The 20972-nt window shown below is 32.7% G+C and overlaps 1 protein-coding gene across 2 annotated transcripts; it reads left to right on the forward strand.

Annotated features, from left to right (window-relative positions):
* The first annotated feature begins 698 nt into the window (after positions 1 to 698).
* LOC132948472 (nose resistant to fluoxetine protein 6-like) lies at positions 699 to 20884 on the forward strand. 2 transcript variants are annotated; one of them, XM_061018944.1, is made up of 16 exons: positions 699 to 1739; positions 14520 to 14692; positions 15466 to 15644; positions 15731 to 15906; positions 15975 to 16022; positions 16104 to 16271; positions 16374 to 16467; positions 16722 to 16850; positions 16939 to 17104; positions 17182 to 17261; positions 18388 to 18483; positions 18570 to 18699; positions 18776 to 18950; positions 19123 to 19265; positions 20220 to 20356; positions 20423 to 20884. In XM_061018944.1, the coding sequence occupies exons 1-15, from the start codon at positions 983 to 985 to the stop codon at positions 20343 to 20345; spliced, it is 2640 nt and encodes an 879-aa protein (XP_060874927.1). In that variant the 5' UTR covers positions 699 to 982; the 3' UTR covers positions 20346 to 20356; positions 20423 to 20884. The 2 variants fall into 2 exon arrangements, with proteins under 2 accessions (XP_060874927.1, XP_060874926.1); XM_061018943.1 differs by having other exon boundaries at positions 702 to 1739; positions 20220 to 20882.
* The last annotated feature ends 88 nt before the right edge of the window (positions 20885 to 20972 follow it).

Raw genomic sequence — 20972 nt, forward strand, 5'->3', positions numbered from 1 at the left:
AACAAAACCTTGAATTTGCTGTTTGTATATAATAATATACGAGGAAGCTTAACAGTATTTAGACGCACGTCGCATATACTCATACGGTAGTAGTAAGTACAATTATTATTATTATAATAGTATGATGGTTACAAACCATAACCGTCGATGAGATCACGATGGTTACCACTTGCCCTTAGACACTACAGCACTATAATTATAAACGTTACCACATATATATATATATATTATACGCTTGCCCCTCACGTGATAAATTACAATTATTGAACGAGTGGCTAGACAATAATAATTGTATAAATATATTATATTGTAATAATAATTAATATTAGTGGTAGTAGTATACTATCATAAAGTATAAGGTATAAAACACGGTTATGTTCAAGATAGGTATCTGGTATAACTTAGAGTCTGTGCAACTATAAAATTGTCTGCGAGTTCGAATAATTACAATAACAAAATGTTAAACACTACGTCTTTGGAAAAACCCGATGGAACGACAACCGGAACCGCGTATATGTTATAATATATGGCATATGCAATGTACCGCGTCCAGAGTGGTGGTATAAACCTATCGGTAGCGCGACACGGCCCCCGGCCACGAGATCCAATCCGGCCGAGTCCGAACTCTAGCCGGACGGACAACATCGGCAGCTAACGGCCACGGCCTCACCTCCCTCTGCTCGCGCGTTGGTTTGCGCGCGCAAAACAGAAATTCCGAGCCCGCGGAGACACGCGGCGGCTAACGAACCGCCGCCGCCCGTTTGTACGGGTCCTCGAGCATACCGGCCACCCGACGCGTATCAGTCTCCACAAACGTCTGACGCGGCACGGTCGTCGTAGCGCGCAGCGATAAAATAATATCGACAGTATCGATTCGCATATTTTATATCGCGCAACGTACTTATACGAAGTGCCGTTTGACGGTCTGCACTCGATATTATACTACGTACGAGGTCGATAAATACACACGAAACCGCACGCGATGAAAACGTTACTCTGGTGCTGTTGTTGGGCGCTGATGTTCGCGTCGGCGATGCGGCCGTCCCTGGCCACGCCGACGACGACGAACAGCTCGTCCGCGGAACAACATCCAAGTAGTTTGCACGACGCCGGAACGTCTCAAAACTCCACAGCCATTGCGACGTCGTCCCCGGTGGACGGTGGCGGCGGTGGCGACGACGACAACGGCAGTCGGGCCTCTGACTCGGGAGAGTTAACCGGTGGTGACCGCGGAGAAGACGACGGCGGCGGTGGTGGCGGCGTTGTCAGCGCCGACGGCACCACCGCTAGCGACCGGGTGTCCGAACTCTACGAGGACCTCGAGGATTCTGTGGTGTTCGAAGACACGGACGGCCACGGTCACGACGGCGGTGCGTCAGTCGCCGACGCTGCCGCGGATAACCAGCTGCCGCTGACCGACGTCGGACCGGTGCCGGCCAACGGCGGCGAATCGTCTGCGTCCGCCGAGGAGTACGACGCGGCCGCCGAGGACGCATCGCCCGCCGGCACCAGCCCCGTCGGCCACGTCCTCCAGCGGTCGGTCAAGTATCCCGAGTACGTGCGGTCGTCCAGCTACCGGCGAGGGTGGCCAGGCGGCAACGTCACCCGGCCCGAAGAGCTGTTCCGATTCTGGGACCCGTACGAGTTGACGGCCACGCCTGCCGTGTCGTCCCTGTGTGCTGAGCACGTGCAACTCTACCAAACAGCCCTGCGCAACGGCAAGATGTGGGCATTCAAAAGTGAGTTTGTTGTCAATTAATTATAATTTATTATAACTCAACACCTGCACCGAATAGGTAATATAATTCGTTAATCGCGCCTATATAGTATAGTAATAGATCGGACTAAATTATCTCAATTTTCGATTACCCATGTCCCCACATATTATATATTGCAATTAAAAGACGTTAAATTATTTATTTTCATTGTTTTAAATGCCAATTAAATCATTTAAAATGTAAAAGATAATTTTTTTGTAATTTTATTTTCTTTTACCCTCATAAGGGTATTAGTAAGTATAGGTAAAAATGCGTAACATAGCAAATTTACGTTCTGCGGCTATAATATTTCGTCCCTTAAGTTTTAATGTTAGAGAAATAATAACTATTATGAGGAATTTTCGAGTTCTGAAAAAAGGTTAAGATTATAGCATAGTAAATACGTTTATATAACAGATTACGACTATAACAATCGTATACAAAAATATAAATAATATAACCATCCTATTCAAAGATTATTTATAATTCTTATTTTTATCCTTAATTTAACTACATAGGTAGAAGAAAGTTTTTAAATGCATAAACATTTAATAAAAACTTAATGAACCAATCACGGTTAAACTGTTTTAGGACTTTATATACGTATAATGAGCCTTTATTGTCATTTACATAAGTCTAGATTAAGATAAAAATAAAAAAGTATGAATCTGTTGTCAACAAATAAAATTTTTATATTATGTATTATTTAATTTAATTGGTAGCTACTTTCATTTGAAATAATATAAAATAAATTTTCTTTTATTATACTCTAAAAAGATTTTTATTTAAGATTGATAACATATACATGGCACGTTAAATATTTTAAATTTTGAAATCCGTATAATGTAAAGACAATAACTGTCAATAATTATTATTCTTCTATTATTATTTTTAAATGTGTGATATATGTACTAAGTACCTAAACATCTAAATATCTTCTGTCGAAACTTTGTTTAGAAATTTACCTAGGTGTTTAGCTAAGTAAGATATGGAAAACTAAACTTAAAAACAACCATGTGATGAAAAACAATAATCAAATATTAAATGAATGTTGATCATCGAAACAATTATCTATATCAGAAGTTTAAAAATTGTATGAAAAGTGTAAAAACCTAATAAATTTAATGGTTTACATTTTTGGCGTTACGAGAAAACTTAAACTTACTTAAAAGTTAAAAAAAATTGAATGTCTCGCATAAAGCACGATTAGAACTCGGAACTTGTAGCTATAAACTGATCGTATAAATCATAGAAACCAAAACCACAGTAAATACTCGAATTTTATCAATTTTGTATTTATGGGTTTAAATGTGTTGTCTTAGCTATTAACACCTTAGATGATAAATGTATATGATTTAAGATTAACACAATCGTTTTTGTTGCGTTTTCAAACAAGACGAGTGACCTGCGATAATACAACGTAAAATGAAATTAATCCCATCTGTACTGCTATATAATTTATATAGCGATACAGATAGATTAAACAATATTATAATTTGTTGCATAGCAGCAGTTAATATACATTTATGTAATCGTTCATATAAATAGGTAGTCATTACTGGCAAACTATTATATTGTAATTATTAGTTTGAGGATCAATAGCGTGGGGGGTGTGAAGTACTTCACAATGAAGTACTTCACCCCTCCCCATCAAAAAAAAAACAGTCATATTGAGTTCAATCGCTATTAGATCCTTTGATTTATTCTAGTCTATAAGAGTCCCACTTCTTTTATATTTTTAAATTCAAACACTGTACCTATAGTGTACCTATATAATAATATTTAGGTCGTCGATCATTGCAGCCTTATGTAATATAATATAGTATAAGGACTATAAGCACACAATACAATAATAAAATAATTAATAGGTATAATTCAGTCGGATCTTTCGTGATAAAATAATAGATTGGATAATATTATTATTATCGTCCATCTATTGTGTCATAGCCATATGGACGCATAATATATAATATATTCAATCGTATTATGATGTTCAAAGTCTCAAATGAAATCAAATGCGTATGTGTAATATACAATATACAACTCACCAATTTTAAAGGTCATAAAATATCGATGTGATGAAAACTTTTCAAACGTGAAAAGTTTCTTTCAAAAAGTTTAACAATTATCACGTTAAAATGAATACCATTTATTCAAAATACTTGATTATAACTTATTTTATAATACTCAGATTCCAATGTCTGTCAGCTATAATGCATTTATTTTTATAAAATATTATACATGTACCAGGTACCAGACACCTAGACATTTTAGAAATTATAATTTTACATTACACTATAAACTGATGGATACATTATTCACTATAATATGACCGCAACTATAGGGTATAATAGCATGTATGCTATTAAGCATATATGCTTATGCTACAAAATGCATTTCGAAAGCTTAGCCCCAATACGAACTTTAGGGACAAAGGGAACTTCTTGCCCCCGTCTTAAATTGCACATATAGGATAGTATTGTAATTTTTAGATGGGTATATTAGTAAAAAATGTGGCCGGGACGAACAAATAATAAGTTCTCGACCTGAAAAATTTATTTTCCTGGTCTCCCCCCCCTCCCCCCATAAGTATACATTATATTATAATTTATAACATACCTACACGTCATCTCGTCGTCGGAAATCGCGTGTCACTGCCCAGTGATATCATCGTCTCGTGTAGGTTGCAGAGCCCTACTTAGGACGTTTGGGACACGGGGTTAACTTTTTTCCCCTTGACTTAAATTATAAATTACATTTTTTCGCTAAATTGGTTTTTTTTTTTATAATCAATTTATACGGTAAGTCTATAAGTGTAATTGCTCGATTATGTTGATTGATATAAACAAATCGTCTATGACCGTATTACAGTGATATATGGGGGCCCTAATTATGACGGGGCCCGCGGCTGCAGCCCCGTTAGCCCGCCAGCCGACCCCGGCCGGGGGACTGGACTATAAGTATAGGGCTCTGGTAGGTTATGACGTCACGGAATTGCAAGTGTTCGTGTGTGCGCGTTGCGTCGGAGAATCTAAAACAAATTTAAAAAAAAAAAAAACAAACAGACGCCGGTTAATCGCGGAGTACTATAATAATAATAGTACACAACAATATAATACGAGTGCAGTAATAATATGATGGAAAAGACTTGAAACCGAACGCACACTTTAACACTTATATATTATTGTTATTGAGTGTGACCGCCTGCGACCCGCTGCCGTGGGTAATTCGATTTTCGTGGGCCGGGCGGGTTGGGAAATCGAAAGTGTGGCCAATTAACAAGGACCCCATTTCAAATGGCGCGTGTCACATTCGTCATCACGGTCAGTGCGTATAATGTATAATATTATTTTTATGTGCTGTGCACCGGCGCCGTCAGGTACGTATGTATTCGACGCGAATCGAACGCGATTCGACATACGGTAATAGGTATACGTTATAATAATATTATATGGTATTATAAGACAGTAATATGGGCAATGTATTCATTGTATATTATATTGTATATCGCATAATATTAACGTTTTTGAAAATATTTTCCTACGTCATAATCTTAAGTCATTGAAAAACAAAAGTTTCCTAATAAATATTATTTTTTACTTTTTTTCAATAACAACGTGCGTTTGTATTCCCTCGCCCTAAAGCAGAATATAATATTTTGGAGTACTTATAGATATTATATAAAAATCAAATTTTTGACAAGTAGCTTACGAGTTATAGTTATTTTCTGTAAAAACGTTAATACTTGTCGAGATAATGAGTGTGTTTTGTGTTTACTGGTATAAAATCAGCCTGTATATAATATATCTGAGGTGTACGTATTATACTGCATTAGATATTTTGAACACTTAGGTATAAGGTATATGTCCAAATGTTTTTTTTTCCTTCTTGTCCGTGTCAGCACGCAAATGAAAAAAATTCCCATTCACGATATGCGTAGGTATATATATTTTATTTGTTACGCCTTACGCATAACATATAACTGTAAGCATTTCGTAGAAATATAGTCAAATGTGATATACCTATACAGCACAATGAGTAAACAGATTTTCCGATCTGCCGCATTTGCTGGCTGCAGAACGAACTCGAACCGAACAAAACCTGTACACTACACACAGCACGAGAACTACCATAATCGATCGACCCGCGGTCGCCATATAAAATATCGGCAGAGTGATGAGAAAGATGAATGGTCTGCAAACTGCTATATATTATTATGATAATGTATTCAGATGCTAGTAAAAATATTATGGCGCGTGGTATTTGGAAAAAATACCCTGTATACTTACTGGAATATCTGGCGGATAAATATTTTTCAAGTTAGGAAATTATAAAAGTTTCAACACATTTAAAAAAAAAATTGAATTTGTTAACGATTGCTAAGTGTCAGTGATAAATTATAAATACTAGGTAATAAGGTATAATTAAGGTAAATATTAATATACTTTAACGGATTAGGTAATCATTAATTTTTCATAAAATTCGAAACATTAAATGTTGACAATCATAATTCATATACTCAAATTATTAGGAACTATTTTTTTAAACAGGCTATTTTCTATGATTTTTTATTGGATTTCATCCTTGTTCATTAGAAAATTTGATATTGGGTATTTTGAATCTTGTATTTCATACAATCATACTGAGTATTTTGGCTTTTGACCTAAATTCACAACACGCGAACTTATTACTTTACGGAAAAAAACGATAGATACATAATTTTTGCTGAAAACAAATAAGGAACCTACCCAATACAAATTATGCAATCATTTTCAACAGTCGGTATTTGTAAAAAACAATATACTTTGTCGTAACTTTAATCAATCGACATTCGACAAATATTATAATTTATAATATATAAAAATAGTGAAAAACAATTTTTTGAATATTTTAAACGTACTTATGTGCCTATATACCTATACATACTATAGGAATTTTGAACATGTATTGCATATTGCCCATGGGCCTACGAAATTAAAATGTCCATTTTTTTTTTAAGACCAAATGTCGAAATCATGAATGCCTACTGTAGCAGATATTTATCACGCCATAGAAATGTTAAATACATTTGGTATCATAACACTGCAAGACTTACGACGTTCGCCGACCACGGTATACGCAGTGCCTTGCACTCAACATACCTGAAGATGAATAATATTACGTACCTACTCTGAATAAACAATCCAAATATAAATATCGTTCGAATAGCTTTCTTTCGAACACCGTTCACGGATACGAAGTGTGAATAAATTAGCTCATTTCCGAGCCGGTGGTGAAACCGTCATCTATATAAATTGGTATATAATATTGTAAATAGTACATTACAGTATTATAGACTTCCTCCCACGTGTTGACGTTCCGTGTAATAGTGTGCTATAATACCTTTTATTATATAAATCACGCCCCGTCAACGTACAACTACCTATATAATATTATACTGTTTGTGTTTGTTCGTGTAGCGTTTTATATTATAAATAGGTATATTATGCATACTTGGTTGACGGTTATAGGTACTACTATCGCGGTGGACATAGGTATAATAGGCCCTTAAAAATCCGATCCACTATCAAGATAATACACTGGTCGTGCACGATCGAATACGTCTCTACGACTGAGAATCTGCCGCGAAATATGTTGAGATATAGTCATATAGGTACAAAAAATCGCATCATTCGGCGACGGGAGAAAGTGAAAAATATAATATATAAACTATAAAGCCCTGATTCGTCACGAAAATAATAATCGACGCGAGCACATCGATTTTGCCTAAGCATAGACGTAGGTATATAATATTCAGTGGCGTATTTAGGGGGAGGCGACGGGGGGCAATTGCCCCGGGCGTCAAATTCCGAGTTCTCAAAAGGGCGCCGTCGCTAGAGGTTATATCAACAAAAAAATTTTTTTTATTGTATTGGATTTGTTGAGAAATCATATTAATGATAACTGATAAGTGATAAGTAATAACCTGTATTTTTCTTATAACATATTTTACATTTCTAAACATATTTCTATATAATATATATGTATATATATAATGTATTTTATTATATTATTGTCATATGTATAGATACAATTTAGAAAAAAAAAAAATGCTAAAATCTAAAATTATAATTTGTTTTATTTGATCATAAAGGTTGACTTTTTTACTAGGAATAAATGGAGTGGTAATGGTAAAACAAAAGTGTTCTCTAAATTAGTGGAAGCATAAATGCAATAAGGGGAGAATATAAATTTTGGGTCACTTTTTGACTTTTAACGGAGAGGTAAAAAGTAAATTGTAAATTAGAGGGGGCTTAAAAGTTTTTTGTGACAATGAGTAAAAGGAAACTGAGAAAAAAAGGCGTGCCAAAATTTGTGCACCTAGGGCGCCAAAATCGTAAATACGCCTCTGAATTAATATTATATTTATCAATAAGACAACGAGGCGAATTCATTGCCTGCCTATTATATAATATACGAATAATAACAACACTATTCTCAATGATTATATTATGCGTATTATATCATTACCGTGTGTCGCCGCGAGGAACCGTGTAGGTACACACGATTTACGATTGCCTATAATTAATTATTTATGAATGTTACAATACAAACTCACGCGAGTAGACAACCTTGAACTTGACTCCACGAGGTTTTGCAACGTTCTAATGTAAAAAACGGAAACCCGTTTAAAAATGCAGCAATATGTTCGGTATCGTTTACTTTTTTTATTTATTTAACGTCACAATGCCGTTGTTCCGAAGACTGAAAACGTAATTTTTTCTCGATACATTAAGAGAAGTATACATAATATTATTAACTTGACGGTTTTCGGATTGCCACGCTTGGTATAATATTAATACTGTTGACTTTAGAGTTTTGATGCTATCCAAGGGCGTCCGCAGGAATTTGTCAAGGGGACGGCAAAATATTTTCCTTTTTTACATTTTTTGTCTCACTATCATATTAGTTATTAAGTATTTTTGTGACACATTTTCTTTCAGACAGACAATGGATGTAAAAATATTTATGAATTATACGTACATATATAGTTATGGTTAAAACATAATCTTGTAGCATTAATTTTAATTAATTGTTATGTAATTTTAAATTATCAAATACATTTTTTTTAATAAATAAAATGGCTACCGTTGATTTTATAATTGTTGGTAATTTATAAAATTGAATATTTCTAGCTTATTCAGTCATTGTACCACAAACTTTAAAAGTTGAAACTACTGTAGTAGGTACCTATGCAATCTATAAACATATAATTTTTTTATTAAAAAAGTAAAAACTTGGTCGACACTGCAGTATTGCACTTGGTCTCACCACTACATCTCATAATCTATAATAAAAGCAACGTTCTTAGTTCTGATTCTGAATAAAGTGTAATAAAAATCACTCTGTAAAAAAAAAAATAATGTTTTTATTTTTTACTTAAAAAAAAGTTTAATTTGCGATATTTTATATTACAACGGTAATGATTGAGGTTGGGTTTATATTGCGCTTTGCATTGTTTTCCAAATCTACGCGATACTCGTTTTATAACAGACCTACATTGAATTTTTTGATGATTTTAAATTTAAGGTAATTTTTTGCATTTAAAGATTTTTAGAGCATTTTGAAGTTTTTTCTAAATTTAAATTAAAAATTTTATTTTTAAATTTCCACATGTTTTTTATAGTAAATATATGATCTAAAGTCTAACCTAACCTATTGGTACAGAAAAAAAATAGTTAATTTTCAGATTAAATAAGTAGTCTAAATGATAAGTTCTGTCTATTCAACTTTTCTACAATCATTTAAAAGTTTAAAATGTAAATTAGAATTTATATCTATAATATTAAAAATAAAAATAATTTAGTGCATTATTTACAATTGTTAGGGCATTTTTTAGTTATTTTAGAACATTAAAATCATCAATAATAATGTATGATAAATCAACCCAGAAAAAGCCGAGGGAGGGGCTGCTGCCCCTATTTCCCCCCCCCCCCTTCGGACGCCCTTGAATTTCTATCAAATTTAAAATAGTAAAACGACACGACACACGTCGTCACACCCAACCGACGATGTGCGACGATATTATAAACGAACCGATAAGATCTGCTACGACGCCCTCACGTGGTCTCTGCAGATATAATACGTATTAGCATTGATCAATGAATTGTATTATAGCTTATTATAGCTACTGGATATACTTCCCGTGGTTGTCGGTAAACGAAGTTTTTTTATTGAACGCCGATAAAAATGTGCAGTGACAACAGTAGTAAAACAATTATCAACCACGTTCATCGTTAAGACAATATTATATAGACCTTATAATATATAGGTACTATAATAGTAGAGTAATATTTATTTTTGCAAATTTGAAAGGGATTCTCTGCGTTTGGGGTATTCAGCTGAATACTACTGCGCACGTATATTTCCAATATTTAATATTTTAACTCTTTTATAATTTTAAACTGCAATGCAACAAAATGTTCGTTCGCGGCCGATGTAAATTCACTGCAATACCTACACAACTCCGTGAAAATAATCTTTACGTGAATCCATTTTCACGAGTCTTGTAAACTGATGGGTAGCTATTACATTGTACATTTGTAACTGAATACTCTACCTAGACAGCAATTTGTAATTTTAATTTTATAATATTATTATCATGATAACATTATACAATATTATTTAAAAAAATTAACTATTGTTTGATTATAAACTCGATTCATCTGGAACGTTAAACGAATGTATTTATACAATGTCATTTTGAGTTTTGGTTTATAGACACTATTCGTATTTTATTATAAGTGTTTTTCTTTTTCATCCATATAACATAAGAGTACTAATTACTTAAAATATAAATTACTCGGTTCTTAGAATCAACTATAATACTGACCGTCAAGGGCGTCCACAGGGAAGGGGGGGGCAAGTTAGGGCAGTTGCCCCCCTTGGTTTTTTCTGGGTTGATTATCATAATTATTATTGATGATTTTAATGTTCTAAAAAAACTTAAAAATGCCCTAAGAATTCTAAATAGTGCACTAAATTATTTTTATTTTTAATATTAAAGATATAAATTCGGTATAAATTATAATATACATTTTACGTTTTATTATAATATACATTTTAATATTATTCAACTACTATTGTAAAAATATATCAGGAGCCTTGCATTAAATTTTCACGCTTTTTAATTAATATTATTAGAAAAAAAAACTAAAAAAATTGAAAACTGACTATGTCCGTAAACAGCTCAACAAGAGTCAAATTATTTTCAAAATTTTATCGTGTATAGAAAATGCTAATATATACATTCAGTGAAATTTTCCATTATTTACAATAATACGTTTTTTAATTACAACAAAATAAGAAAATCGTTACATGAGAAATCGAGTGAATATCAAATGTTGTAAAAATATGAATTTCAAACGCTCATAAAAATGTAATTTGACTTTCTTGTAGACATTTTTTTTAGATAAAGGTAGACAAACGTATGGATAATCTTGTATTACATTTTCAAAACTTAGATTTAAAAAGAAAATTTTTTATGAATTCTCAACTCAAAATAATTTGCTAATTTTCGTGATTTTTGTGATTTTTCCGTATTTTGTCAAGATTTGAACTTTAAATGCTTATAAATAAAAACTATGACTAAGGATTTTTAATTTTTTTCATCTGCCTTTGAAACAATATACTAACCTAGGAGCCTTCTATTACATTTTCAAGCTTTTTTAACCAACAAATAATATTTTATTGATATTTAAAGAAAAAAAAACTAAAAAATATGGAAACTGAAAATGTCCGTAAACAGCTCAAAATAAGTCAAAATATTTGGAAAATGTTATGGTGTATAGAAAATGCTAATATAAATATTCGGTCAAAATTGCATGTACATTTGTTTTAAAGTTGCACCAAAAACCAAAATCGATTTTATCGAGAACCGTTTTTGCGTAAAAATTCCCGTTTATCCTTAATTTTTAAAACTACTGGGAAATGTTTACTTTTGACCCCCCAAATTACCAACTAGATTCACTTTCCTATCAGAAAAGTTACTATTGAAGAAAATCCAAGCATTTTTACTGTCCTAAAAGGTGATGACAGACACAAAAATAAAAAAAAATTTAAAAAAAAACACATATCATTATAAAATCAATACATTTTTTGCTTCGCTCAGAATCGAAAATCGTGTTTACATGGACACAGTTAAAACAACATTGAATACATTTTATTGTATATAAGGAGAAACAAAGAGTCAATTGCTATGGACAGCTTCTTTTTTAAAGGCACCATTTTATAGAGAATCATTCCATTATAATTTATAATGGAATTTTAATAATTATTACATACCGTAAAGGTACTTGTTATTTTATTTTAGATATTTTCCTGGATAATATTTCAATGGGCGTATAATGTATGTAAATTCCATTAAAAAATGACATTTTTATGTAAAGTTTATACTATACTTAAATATACATAAAAAATAAAAAAAAATAATTTGCCAACTATACATAACGTATATTCGTATAATTTTATTTTAGTATTACGTTTTATACGCTTTGTCAGAACATAATGCCAACCTTACAAACCTTTCATTAATGTATTCTATGAAAATCAAACATTTAACTTGTTGGAGCTGATGGAGTACCTACACGCTCTACACAGGTCGTCAAAAGTTTTAAGTTAGTACCAGTACCATACAGCATAAAAATATTTCCCAACTATGGTAAAAATACTTTCAGGAAAATAATATAGTTGTCAAAATATTTTAAAAAGTTGCGTAAATAATTAGGAAATATTTTAGTTATATTCTTTGGCCCAAAAGTTCATATATTTGAAAATATTTTATAAAAAACATTTACAAAATATTTTAATCATATATTTCAAAAAACATTTTTACAGAAACTTTATAAAAATATTAAGTCAACATTTTTATGCAATCATATAGTACAATATTATATAGAGCCTATAATATACAGCCTCACGATTACGTCCCTGTTTCCGAATTCCTCAATATTGACACCCTTTCTAATCGGAGAATTACTCTAGGGTTTAAGTTTCTAAATGGATTGATATCAGGTAACATAGATTCGCCTTACCTTTTAAGCCTAATCAATTTTAGAGTACCTCAACGTATTTCTCGAAATAATGCTCCTTTCTACATTCCTTCTTACACCTCAAATTATTTAGCAAACGAACCTATCACAAGATTAATGTCTCTTGCCAATGTTGACGCCTCCCGCCTCTGTTAATGCTTATACCATACCTATGTATATCTTTATTAATTTTATTGTAAATCTATATATATCAAACTTTGTTTTTCAAAAGGGCTAGACCCGTAAATATAAATATAAATAAATAAATAAATAAATATTTTTTTATCATAAGAAGAAAATATTTATAAAATATTATTAGTCAAATATTCATTATTCAACCACTTTAAGACACTCACAAAATATTATCATTTCCCAAATGCTGTGTGGGTTGGAATTCAGGTTTTTAATACAAGTAAAGAATTTACTTACAAAGAAGATAATATATACGAAGAAGATAAAAGATAATCAGTGCAATTTACAATCTCCCATACCAATGTATTCCTCCCTCCAATTGTTAAAATACTTGGTTCATTATTGACGTCATCTTACCCGGTCACCTTGTTCAAAAGAACCAATAAATATCAAAATATGTATTTGTATTAAACGCGCGTTTCCGTATATCAGCGGTTCCCAACCAATTATTATCGCGACCCTAACATTTTAATTTCAACGTTTTGCGACCCTTAAAAAAACACAATAGGTAATTGCAAACAAAATAACTCTCATATTTTATCAAAACTAAATTATAGTATAAAATAATAAAAATAGAAATTACGAGTACCTATAGCGATTATTTACATACGATTTTTTTCCTCAATCTATTTTGTTATTCAATTTAGGAAAATTGTTTTTTTCAATATTCAAAAGATCATGCTGAAAACATGTGAATTATGCATTATTGCGACCGTCTATAAAAACCGCTACCCTAATTGTTTTAATTAGACCATTAATTTCTTCTATGTATATACTTTTTTCGTATAAATGATATCAAAAAAAATAAAAACGATATTTCACAGCCAAATTTCTCCTTTATGTATGGTGAAAATGTCATTTCTTAGTTATGAGTAGTAGCCTTTTCGGTTCTTTCCCGCGCAAAACAGTTTTTGTTATGCCTTATACGTGTGTAAGGCGGAGACAACAAATGCGGGTGAAACGTTCTCTTAATGAAATTAAAACTTTCCTAAGTAAGTACCTGTAGTTGTTCTTCAAAAAATCAATATGTCCCACCATATATCTCTAAGATATCAAACTATATATTCAGGTCTAAAAATTTAAACCTCACACAAATTTGAACTTTTATTCAACGATGAATGAACACATTCAAACATTAGTATGACTTAACTTGTGCTGAGTAATGGAGGATCTTAATAAAGATCGGGTACATGTACATCGAAATTGGTAGCTAATGTTAAATTTAGGTATAGATAATTTGTATTAACTGTCTAGTATTGGTTTTAACTTTTAACACTTAAATACATATTAAAAATTACAAAAAAACTTGAGTAAGTATTCCTACTTTTAAAACTTTTTTATGTAGTCCCAAACTTTAAATTTCCCAAAGATGAAAAATGATTACATAATATTATATTTAAGCGTAAAATGATGTAAGTAGACATCATCTGCGATATAATCATTATTTTATGTCCCGCGTGAATATTAAGAAAATTAAATTAATTTTTTTTTTTATTTATAGTGTCAGATGCTAGTGGACATTACAGCAGTGGTTATTTCTGGGGAAATACGTTCTGGTTAGGATCGAAAAGTTTGTGCACAGAAATATCAGAATACGATGAAGAACTACCTTTCAAACTAGGATTCAATATAATAAAAACATACATCGCCTTAAAAGCACCTATTAATTACACGGTAAATATGATTTTACTTAATTTAAAAAATATAAATATGTAACATTATGTATTCCAATTTGATTTGGTACACCTAAATATTACCTATAATGTATAATATATAATAGTATGCCTTTGATTATAATTTCACAATCAATAGTTATCAAATGATATACCTAATATAAGATTATATAAAATAACATAATACTATAACATTTTATATAAAATATATTAGTTGTTATTGTTTTCAATTTATTAATTACTAAAAATAATAATTCTTATATATCGCTCGCCGCAGCGAAAAAGGTTGTCTCTATTTTACAATTTTTTTTTTTAAGTTGGTATTTAAACGTGAATCCGATTATAAGTAGCATAAAACAACTAAAGACGTTCTGTATAATAAAATGCAGTTACTACCGTCTTCGCGAGAACTACAAAAAAAAAAACAGTTACAACTTGAAAAAAAAAATTTGTAAAAATAGAGATACAACATTCTTCCCTGCAGCTATTATCTTCGATTTCATTACCTCTATGTCCATCTAAAAAAAAATTGGCCGTGATGCCCTAGCGTATGGCAAATTTTAACCACCGTATAAAAAGGTTGAAGACCCCTGCTGGCCTGCTATATATTGTATATTGTAGTTAAATTTAGGGACAACATTTAGACTTTAGAGGATAAAATATTAATTGTTATACATTATTAAAAGAAAGTTTTTTTTAATTGTAAATTCCACGTTACAGTTTATACTTTACCAATCACTTTCATATTTATCTTAAACGTGTTTTCGTAAACAGGAGAGATACCAGCACTTGGGTTTGTGTTTGCCTTACTCCTGTTCCAGAGAAGATGTGGACGAGATGGTCAATCAGACGCTGCATCAAGACATCCCGGAAAGAGATGTAAGAGTCGCCAAGGTGAAATCCCCTCACGATCACTATGATTTGTTTGATGACAGAGTTTTCTGGCTCCTCGTGTAAGTGTCCATCCCTCCTCCCCGTAACTCAACCATCAACCATCGATTGCGTTGTGTTTAAACCGTAATATTTTTCCCGTTTATAGAATAATATCCGCCACAACCACAGTGTTCCTGATATTGGGCACGAGCTTAGACGTGTACTTGGAAAAAAACGACCGTAACAAAATGAACGGGTTCATGTTTGACAATTACAGGTACGCTGTCAGCAGCGCCAAGTTACAACCGCTCTCCGAACATTCCAAAATAGATTTGGAGTCTGGTAAGCTTGGAATTATTAAATATTCAAATAGATTGTGTTTTATTTGAACGTGTTTCTATGTCGTGCAGAATCTTCGAAGAGCTCTGAGACGTTGTCTAAAACCGAACCGATGACCTGTAAGTACATATTACATAATATACATTCCGAAAGTCCTCACCGCAAAGTAATGGATCGCAATGATTTGTCCGCGTTCTCAGGTACAGCCGTGAACATGCTGCTGGCGTTTTCCGTACGAAGAAACTTAAGACAAATATGCGATAAGTCGATTGGCGAAGACACGATATCCACGGTACATGGTCTCCGGTCATTGAGCATGGTATGGATCGTTTTGGGTCACGTTTGCATCGTTTCATTTAAATATTCGGGTAACTATCTTCAATTGATCATCATTCGCAGGTCGTCACTCTATCACGACCTACATAACGCGAGTTCGACATTTATCATACAATAAAATATATTTGTTTTAGACAACATGGAATTCCGTACCACAGCCGAACGGCATTTGTTGTTTCAATTGATCAACAAAGCGACGTATTCGGTAGACACTTTCTTCTTCATCAGGTAAATGCAGTGTTTTTAAATATTTACGTAAATACACTTTTATTCGCACCTACGGAAATACTTTTTATATTCGAGTGGTTAATATAAGTTTTTTGGTAATTGATGAAAATGTTACTAAAATAGTACAATATAACGATAACTTGAACAAATAATATAATAAAAAAGTATTGTAAGTATTTATGAATAAGTACTTGTAAAAACTTGAGTATTCTAGTATTGGCAAAATAATAAACATTTTTTTCTTGTGTTTATAGTGGACTTTTGGTTTCATTTCTATACTTCAGGACTACGGCAAAAGTGGACGTTAACAAACTGACCAAAACCACAGGTTTTTTGTCCAATTTTATCGAGTTCATAGGACTTTTGATTTACCGATTCTGCAGGTTAATATAGCGCGCGCAAAATAACTCGCGCACTGTAATGATTTTGTTATTCGATTTAATAATACAATTCTCAAATGTTTATACTCAGACTTACTGCACCGTATTTCTTTGCTTTGGGCGTGGTACAGCTGACAATGAAATGGTTCCATTATAATTCCGTGTTCGACCCCCCGACAGACGACCACTTAAATTGCCCGAAATATTGGTGGAGAAATCTACTGTACATCAATACACTGTTCCCCGTTCAAGACATGGTGAGTAAAAGGCTACATAGTAAAGTGCTTTAATACGACCAGCCGTCGCAACGATAATGTTACCGTATTTGTTACAGTGCATGCTTTGGAGTTGGTATTTGGCAGACGACACGCAATTCTACATACTAGGTGTCATTCTTCTCATACTATCTGTTCGGTGAGAGATCAAACGATTAATTAAACATAAGCAACCAAAAATAACGTAGGTAATAAGACTTGTAATAGACTATTTATACAGGTATGCAGTATACACTGTTACACATAGTGTTTATGTATAATATTATGCCGAGTAGTTATACAACAATTATCATTATATACACTCAATATTTAAAAAGTATTAATGTTATAAAAAAAAACAATATTATATAATGTAATATAATTACATTAAAAAAACCTTCAATATATCAATTTTTGATCACTGCCCAATTTTCCGTCAACAAATGGCCTCTTCAAGTTTCAACGAGTCACCACTTATGTCTGTCCTTCACACATCACTTATACTCATTGACTATTGTATACCTAATACAGATTGTGAAGTGAATAATATATGTTTAGAAAAAACCTTAATGTTTCCTCTATGATGGCACTGATAGTCACTATGTCCACTGTGGACAATTGGGTTTTATATAATACATGATGTACGGCTCTACACTCAATTAGCCACGTTTATATTATGATCCACGCCCACAAACCACAGTACAATTTGAAATAATTAACCATTTAATTCTTGTAATTATAGGAATGTAAATTAAAAATCAATACAATTTTTTTTAAGGTAATCCAAATAATTTATTAGAAAACATTGTTTTTCATTTATTTTTGTTCATTTGATTATTACAAATAATTGAGTACTTATTGATGATTTATACGGTACTCGATAGTTTGTCCCAAGTGAAACAGTTTTCGGTTTTTCTATACTATCTCGTTTTTACGCAACAACCATTTTTGGTACTGATATGAGAGATTACTTTTAAAATACTCTGTATTTCTTCTATGTATTGAATATTACAATTTTAATTCATCCACAAATGTCATTAAAATTGCCTATATAAGACTCCTTAAATAGCGGGTGTATGGGAAGTATACCTTGATAGGTTTAAAAGAGCCAAAAATACTAAATATCCCACACCAATAAATAGTCCCGTTGTGAAGTCAGCAAATGGACTGACGAAGCAATCAACGGATATATTATATTATGTTTTGTATTTTTACGACTGTAGTCGTAGGATACTATAATTTACGATCATGTTCAAAAACTCACGACACCTATATTGGCTGTTTAGGTATTTCAAAGTATCGGCTGTCATTTTAGTGCTTTGTACGGTCGCCTCGTGGTTCACTACCGGATACATAGCGTACACTAACAAGCACATGCCAAAGTGAGTGATTTATGCACATTTTTTTTCCCCCCGTATTATTATTATTTCAATAAAATCGACTAAAAATGACGATAAACAATCGACAGCATTGACGACCCGCTGGCGCTATTCGACAAGATCTACGACAAACCGTGGACGAGACTTGGACCGTATTTCGTGGGCATGTCCATCGGATGGCTGCTGTTCAAGACCGAGTGCAAAATCAAGATGAACACGGTAAGTGCGGCAGCGGCGTTTGTTTCGATTTTCGGTTCGGCGACGATATATCACATTCGCGTTTCAATATTTCCAGCTGACCGTGATTGCGGGATGGACCATTTCGTCGGCGGTGCTCTGCAGTCTGATATTCGGTCTCCATCAAATGGATCTACATCCGGTCGCGGCCGCCGCGCACTCTTCGTTGAGTCACACCCTGTGGGCCCTTTGCTTGTCGTGGACAGTGATCGCTTGTGCGACCGGACACGGGGGTAAGTCACATTCAATTACCAACGCTTACGCACACAGCCCCACACACACAGTTCATAATTTTCTTAACAATAATTGTTCCAATTGTTTCAATTCATCATTCAACACCATTAAAACTTGACTTACCTATATAATATATTATGTATAATAACGATGATATCATCTGATTTACAGGTTACATAAACAAATTACTGTCCTGCAAAATCTTAATACCGTTCAGTCGGACTACCTATTGCGCTTACCTAGTTCATCCGATCATCATTAGGTACGTGGTAATGAAGAGAGACACTCCACTTCACCTGACCGTGGAGACTGTGGTACGTATATTATACATTGTTTAACCATAATAAGTAATACATATATTAAACAGGGAATTAGTTCAAAACTGAGTTGGTACCTACTAACTATATAATATATTTCCACAAAGTTAAAATGTATTTTAATTTTGAAAGTAACGTTTTATCAACGTGTGTATTGACAAAACGTAACTACGTAAGTACCTACGCAAGATACGAGGCGAATTGTGGATTTGCTTCATCCAGTGGCATAATTGTAGTAGGGTGGCAAAAGGTGCACAAAATTATTTGGGGAAGGGGGGAGGAGGCTAAAGAGTCATTTTACCCACCCAGATAGGTTGCCTACAGAATAAATCTTAAAATCTTTTTAAATAAAGAAAGAATGCATTTAAGTATTTAACATGCAATAAAATTATAAGATAAATATTTTTTTCTTCAAATGATTGCATAAAGTATAGTAGGTACCTATTCCACGTTTCTTCTGTTGTGTAATATATTATTATATTAATATGTTGATGTATTGTCAATTTTATTGAGTTACCTACCTATCTGGGTTACAAAAATAACCAAATCATAATATTTCACGAATTATGATTACAGGATTATCATCAGAATATTTTTTTTCAAACAAGTTATATACCTTCTTTTAATGAACTCTTGTGTAGGAGATACTAGGTACCTACTTGATATTACTTAACGATATAGGTATCTAGAATTTGTTTCTAGGTCATAAAATAATATTAGGTTATGGTTTCAATTTTGGTGAGTAAGTTATTTTACACTCCCCCAACAATAAAATACCCTAAAATAGCCGAGCCCCCGTACTCTATGACCCCCTCCCCCCTTCTTGAGTGTAACAGAGGTACATAGTACATACTACCTCTACTGGTACTTCGTACTTGCCACCTTTATTCGACTATACTACAACTATATAGAGTATACGTAAATACAGATTAAAATTTGTTTGGTTTTCAGGCAATTTTGTTTTTGGGACAAATCGTCGTGTCTTACATTTTTGCATTCATCCTGTCTATCGCATTCGAAGCACCGATCGTGTCGCTGCTGAAACTCGTGTCACCTACCAAGCGGAACAACAACTGATCATTTAAATTGTCTGTATTTCATTTCATTGACATCTAAGCCTATTATTTTATTTTATTTTTTATTATTGTATTCAGTATTGTATTATATTGCCTACCTACTCGTGACTCGTCCGCCGACATGACATAAACTCGAAAACGAGTTTTTCTCATCTTGTGAACAGACTACAGATTAGCAAGCTAAAATAATAGAACTTACTACTTAAAGTGACGAGAAAACTATAGGTGGAAATCGCGAGGTGCTTGGGGGCTTAGCCCCCCTCCCAAAAAAAAAATATACAATTTTTTAGTTGTGTGAGATCGAAGTCCCCCGCTCACATTGGAGTTAAAATATTAGTCATCACTGAAATTGTAAAGGATTTCTGTCTATGGAGAGAACAGAGTATTTATAAATTAGTTTATAATATATTTATGTGTTGATTATTGTTTTAATAACAGAACATATTATTATATTATATGTTAATAATTGTTGTTATATTAATATATAAACGATTTTTGTTTTAAATAATTATGTTTAAGTACCTATATAAATAAAAATGTTACTGATTCTTGAAGTATATTATAACTATTATTTACGAATTATGTTATCGATATAATATGCAACATATTTTTTATATACGTTGTATTA

The sequence above is a fragment of the Metopolophium dirhodum genome, chromosome 7, assembly GCF_019925205.1.
Source record: "Metopolophium dirhodum isolate CAU chromosome 7, ASM1992520v1, whole genome shotgun sequence".
NCBI lineage: Eukaryota > Metazoa > Arthropoda > Insecta > Hemiptera > Aphididae > Metopolophium > Metopolophium dirhodum.

Coding starts and splice junctions, on each gene's coding strand:
- LOC132948472 (XM_061018944.1), top strand. CDS start 983: ATGAAAACGTTACTCTGGTGCTGTTGTTGGGCGCTGATGTTCGCGTCG. Junction 16,851..16,938: donor TTGATTTACCGATTCTGCAG/GTTAATATAGCG, acceptor GTTTATACTCAG/ACTTACTGCACCGTATTTCT. Junction 18,484..18,569: donor ACTAACAAGCACATGCCAAA/GTGAGTGATTTA, acceptor AACAATCGACAG/CATTGACGACCCGCTGGCGC.